Source organism: Lycium barbarum, chromosome 9 (assembly GCF_019175385.1).
Source record: "Lycium barbarum isolate Lr01 chromosome 9, ASM1917538v2, whole genome shotgun sequence".
NCBI classification, from domain to species: Eukaryota; Viridiplantae; Streptophyta; class Magnoliopsida; order Solanales; family Solanaceae; genus Lycium; species Lycium barbarum.
This window is the reverse complement of record NC_083345.1, coordinates 33,145,849-33,151,694: the sequence shown is the minus strand read 5'-3', so window position 1 is coordinate 33,151,694 and position 5,846 is coordinate 33,145,849. Positions and strand designations below refer to the sequence as shown.

The 5,846-nt window shown below is 36.5% G+C and overlaps 1 protein-coding gene across 1 annotated transcript; it reads right to left on the bottom strand.

Moving 5' to 3' along the window:
• Positions 1 to 213: 213 nt before the first annotated feature.
• LOC132611846 (uncharacterized) lies at positions 214 to 995 on the bottom strand. Its single transcript, XM_060326210.1, has 2 exons — positions 928 to 995; positions 214 to 868 (listed from the first exon to the last, which is right to left on the bottom strand). Exons 1-2 carry the CDS (start codon positions 993 to 995, stop codon positions 214 to 216), a joined length of 723 nt encoding a protein of 240 aa, XP_060182193.1.
• Between the last annotated feature and the right edge of the window lie 4,851 nt (positions 996 to 5,846).

Here is a 5,846-nt window from a genome sequence, read left to right as displayed (position 1 = left end):
TGCAATTTCTGAAAAATATTGCCATAGGTGTTCTTACTCCAAATTCTCAATGCATTCTTCACCTTTTTGAGCTTGTGACGAAACTTAGTAAATGGATTTCCTTCAAAATCTATACACCAGTGTTTCTTGATAACCTCCTAGAAACTCTCATATTGGACCCAAAAATTCAAGAACTTAAAAGGCTTTATGATCACCTCAGTAGTTGTGGAGAATTCAAGTTCCAAAAGGAGAGTGATCTGATCCCTTTTTTATCAGATGAGTCACCTTCATGGTGGGCATTACATCTAGCAATTTATCATTACAAACCATCCTATCCAATATTTTAAAAATGCGTGCTTCTTCAACTCTTCCATTCCACCATGTATATGTGCTACCTACATATCCAAGATCCTGTAAACCACAACTGCTGAGACAATTATTGAAATTTGCTATCTCATTATACAAGACTGGTAGATCTCCTAATTTTTCCTCTTCTGTAGATATGACATTGAAGTCACCTCCCACCAGCCAAGGTAAATCAAAAAGATTAGATACCTGGTTAATAGAATCCCAAAGAACTCTTCTTTCTCCAGCATCACAAGAGGCATAAACCACTGTTAAGACTATATTACAGTTTAAACTTTGGTGAAACAGCTTCAAAGTAATATGATGTTCATTGTCTATCTCCACAGAACCCTGTACATCCTCTGATAGGAATAACCAGATTTTGCCTGAGATATTGACAAAAGTTGTTTCCATACCTAACTTCCTTCTAAATCTTTCTATATGTTCAGCATCTTCAAAAGGTTCCATCAGACCAATAATACTGTATATGTTTATTCTATTCAGATTAGTTAATCTCTCAAAAGATTGCTGAGTATTAACTGATCTGATATTCCACAATAAGAGCTTATTCATCATGATCAAGATTGTTTGGAGGCTACCTACCTGTTTGATACTAGTTTGACAGGGGGAATGGTTTCCTTCTTTCCTCCTTTTATTTTTGAGTTCCTCATTTGCCTTGTCTATCTAGGAGAGAGATCTGCTACTCTTGACACTTGATAAATTTGAACATTGAGCAAATCTTCCTTAAGCTCCTGATTTTTTATTTCCTGAGAGGGATTACTTCTTGGAGTCTTTGAGATTGATCCACCAGGCTCCTTTGGATGATTACTAGGACTGATATCTAAGGATTGCTCCTCAGTTCCCTCTTCTTCTATCTTGTCCTCTTTCCACTTATCATGTTCACCCTTTTCCACCACTGCTTCCTGGCTTGTGCTAATACTTTGCCCATTTGCCTCTTTCCCCTCTACTGATTATGCAGGCTTTCCATCTATCTCTACTACTTCTGTGCTAATCTAGACTATAGTATTACTGATGACCTGATCTCTCAGTTGTTCAGTATTGTCTCCTACCTCATTGATCTTTGAGCCATTACTTCCAACTTCATCAACTATTAAAACCTCCTTCTGATTTTGCTACATACTTTCTGATAGTTCCACTTGATCTTCAGCTGGAACACTATTTTTTGCTTGCTTACGAAAAGACTTTTCTACCCAAGGTTTTGTTGATTCTTTTTCTGCTCCAGAGTTTTCTTTGTCTTGTTTCTCCATATTTTCCAAGTTGATTTCCTTCTCGTTTTATTCATCAAGGACTACAAAAGAGTTATTAATTTGCACATCCTTACCAACATCATCAGCCTGAGGATTATTGATTTTGTTATCCTTTACTATCGCCCAACCATTAATCACTCCTTCATGCTCCACCCTCTTGTGCATATTCTCTTGTTTTCTCTTCTGTGCCTTTTCATTCTTTCTCCTGCCATGATTTCAAGTATCTTTTGCTGGTACTTCATTATTCATTGCTTTATTTCCTTTATCCACCACAAGATTGTGCATGTAGCATCCTTTGCAACCTGTCCATTTTGTTTCATATTTGCATCAGTAACACTTGTCTCTGCATGTTCTTCATCCTTACTCTCCTTTGCTGGTTTTAAATCTGGATGAAGCACAAAGCATTCCTTCTCATTGTGTCCTTGTAGTCTTCATGATTTACAATACTTTGGCATATAATCATATTTAATATCGATCCAGTTTGCAATGATCTCTCCAGTGTCGACCTTTTCCTGCCAACATTAATTCTTTTAGGGAAGTCTTTTAACAAATCAACCTCTACCTTCACCTTTGCACAACTAGGTCTAGACTTGTTCTTTATTGCCATATCAACATGTAAAGGTTTCCCTATTGCTTTAGCCATTGTAAAAAGAGACTCCTTCACAAAAAGGTTAGGAGCTAATGAAGGAAAAGATATCCATGCAAGGGCAGTCAAGGTTTCATATTCCGGATGGAACCAAGGTTCCCATTTTTGTACTCTCATCTGATAGAAACCATCCTTAGCCTTCAAGTAGTACGCAGGTTTGGACATCACATGAATATAGTCTTCCATGGATTATAATCTGAGGAGAAGATGTCTTTCACACAAATATCCAATGGGGCACTCAAATTTTATCTCGCATTGAAGAGGGATTATTTTGCGTAATTCTCCAAGTTCAGGCCATCCATATGAGAACTTTCCTATCACTGCGTATTGAAGCTTCTCTTGTATTATCATTGCATTCACTTCCGCTTCATCCCACAACACTATGGGCTCGCCATGCACATACGTTAGGGGTTTCTCTTGAATAGGGTTTGGGTTAGGTTTTATAGTGGTTGTTTCAATCAAAGGGTTTAATATCTGGGCATATAGATGTTGTTTCGGTGGTGGTTCTTCTGGAAGCCGATGCTGGTCACCCTTAGGTAGGGGTGGCCATGCACCGGCGATGGTCGTAGCCATGCCGACATCAAATAATAGGGTTTAGGGTTTGTTTTTTAGGGTTTACGGTGGGAGCTTTTTGAAATATGAGAATGTTTTACTTAATAGGATATACTTTGAGAATTGCATGAATATTGTTTGATTTTTTAATATGAGATCCACATTTTTTCTTTTTCTTTTTTTAACATGAGTTGGATGTGGACGACGAAACCACCTCCAAATTCATGCTTATATATAGTATAAATACCATGTGCAACACGAGGTGATAGAAAATGCACTTTTAAAAGTAATACTACATTACCTGAAATCTAAAATTCATCTTTCAAGGAAAATGATGTTAGGAAGTTCATACCTAAGAACAAAATTACCACTGTAAATGAAAAAGGAAAACTAATTGCAACTCCCAAAGTCTGTCCCCCGCTATTCTTTTTAAGCCGCCACATGGATGTTTAGGGATTGTATTTGGTTTAAGAAATGAAAGAATGATGCCTTTCTAGTCTATTTACGTGTTGTGTTTCTTTTCCTTGAGAATGGGCATTTCTTGGGGCCCACTAAACATCCACCTAATCTAAAGTAAAAGTCCACACCTAATTATTAGAAAAAGTGGGGTAATGCCCAATGTAAAGTTACTGCTAGTTAGTATACACAAACAACAAATCCCAAATTTACCTCTATTTTCGTATAGAGTGCAAATCATCATAATTGACCCTTATAAATGGGCAGCGAACTTTCGCTCAAGACTCACGTGCCACGTTGTGTACTTATAAAAATTTATCACTGTATCAAATACTTTATTTACCAACTTATACCTTGTATGGATACAAATAATATTCCTTTGAATAAACTATTCATACTCATTAAATAAATATATTTCAAAAAGTATCCGCCAATTAAATTACCGTGCCACCAATTCCCACAAGTCAAGAATACCCTTTAAAACTACGAAAAGGGTATTTTAGCAAAAACGAGTTCAAAAGTGCTAAATGACCAAACGGGTCGTTACAGAAAATCATATAGAAAACAAAAAGTCCAAAGCCAGGAAACAGCTACCAAAAGGCAGAAGATTCATAATGGTCTTAAAATCAAGAGACGAAGTGGAGCCATTTATGGCTGTGATTATATGCTTTCATGTTCAGTGGAAAAGACCTCTCTTTGTCTGGGTCAAGCTCAATACAAATGTTTGCGAGCAGGGTAATGAGCTAATTGGTACGGGTGGGATTTTTAGAAAATTTGGAGGTGATATGATTATGCCTTTTCACAAAGCATGGATTATGATACTAGCAATCTCACGTAAACTAAAGCAATCTCACATAAGCTAAGGCAATCTTGATAGAACTATAATGGTAAGTTGATAGTTCATACAACAACAACAACAACAAGCCCAGTATAATCTCACTATGTGGGATCTGGGGAGGGTAGAGTGTACGCAGACCTAATCCCCACCTTGAAAGGTAGGGCGGCTGTTTCCGAAAGACCCTCGGCTCAAGAGAGGAAAACAAGACAAAAGGTCAAATAGGACCAAGCATATCGAAAACAATATGAAAACAAGGAATAACAAAAGCAAGAAAGTCATGGTAGAACAGTCCGGAAAGAAAGGAGTATTAACTACTATAGATAAATAAGATAGGTTGATAGTTCAACAAAAATGTCAATCTCCCATGGCATATTGGCTTTGTCACTGGTCATTGTTACATGGAAGCTAATAATACGGCACATTGGCTTTGTCAATCTCCCATGGCACATTGGCTTTGTCGCTGGTCATTGTTACATCGAAGCTAATAATATGGCAAATGTACTGCTAAATGAGTCATGAAAAAAAAAAAGGGCAGAACCAGTGCACCAAGCTCCCGCTATGCGCGGGATCCGGGAAAGGACCGGACCACAAGGGTCTATTGTATGCAGCCTTACCTTGCATTTCTGCAAGAGGCTGTTTCCACGGCTCCAACCCGTGAACTCCTGGTCACATGACAGCAACTTTACCAGTCACGTCAAGGCTTCCCTTCTTGCTAAATGAGTCATGAGATTTATAAAAATATGATCTTCAACACTATGAATCTTCCCAAACAGGTCATTGGTTATTATAAGCTCGACAGAATGCAGATGTGTAATTTAAGACATAACGTTGTCGAGAACCATTTTACTGTAAAATGAAGTCTTATAGCTTCTGGTATAGTCCCTTGTATACTCTGTGGTGTATGGAGCAGAAATTATGTAATTTCTCTAGTGTGGATACTTAGAGACAAGTATAGGAAAGATGTAACCACCATTTTTGCTACATAGCACTTTTTGGCAGATCTATTTGTGGTGAATTTTGGATCTGCTACATGTACTTAGTACACTTTCAGTTGTTTTTTGATTTCTGTAACTTTTGGGAGGTACTGGTTTTATGTTTCTCTTCTTAGTATTTATTTTCTATTGCTACCAGTAAATAAGGTACAGCTAAATGCCAAATCTCCTCTCATCGCAGGAAGTGAAAACTTGGGTCATGGTTTAATTAAAAAAAATGATAGTTATTGATGAATTAATTCACACTAATTTTCTATTTGTGTTGATAATATTAAGGCTATCTTTAGCCAAGAAAGAAACTAGTTATTTCAAAAGAAGTAATCCAGGATGTTGCGTTGGAATTGTACTGACATATATACCATCCTTTTTCTTAATCTGCATTCTGCACGTAGCTCTGAGGAAGAAGTGATTGTTTGAAAATCTATAGATACAACTTGATTCGATTTTGTAATCCTTGATTCCTAGTTTCAAGAACAAAGAAATTCTTTTTTTTTTTTCCTTCCTGGATTAGAACACTTGAGATTAACCAAATATATTTACGTTGCTCCCCTGAACAAAAATTAAATTTCTCTTTCTTCGTACACAATGGATATTTTAAATTTTCTAAAAATATTCTGTTTATTATACCTTATAATATTTTGGTACTAATACATGTTATATAAAATATAGCAGCATTGCAAATTCTAAAATAACTAATCAAGATTCATATATTTGTCATCAAACTAGATATAGAGTAAAAGCGCAATTAAGATCCTATTTTTACCATATAT

What these genes read in the sequence shown, in the direction of transcription:
- LOC132611846 (XM_060326210.1), bottom strand. Translation starts at nt 995, where the DNA reads ATGAGGAACTCAAAAATAAAAGGAGGAAAGAAGGAAACCATTCCCCCT. An exon ending in GTCAAACTAGTATCAAACAG is followed by an intron (nt 869 to 927) that starts GTAGGTAGCCTC and finishes GTGGAATATCAG; the next exon opens with ATCAGTTAATACTCAGCAAT.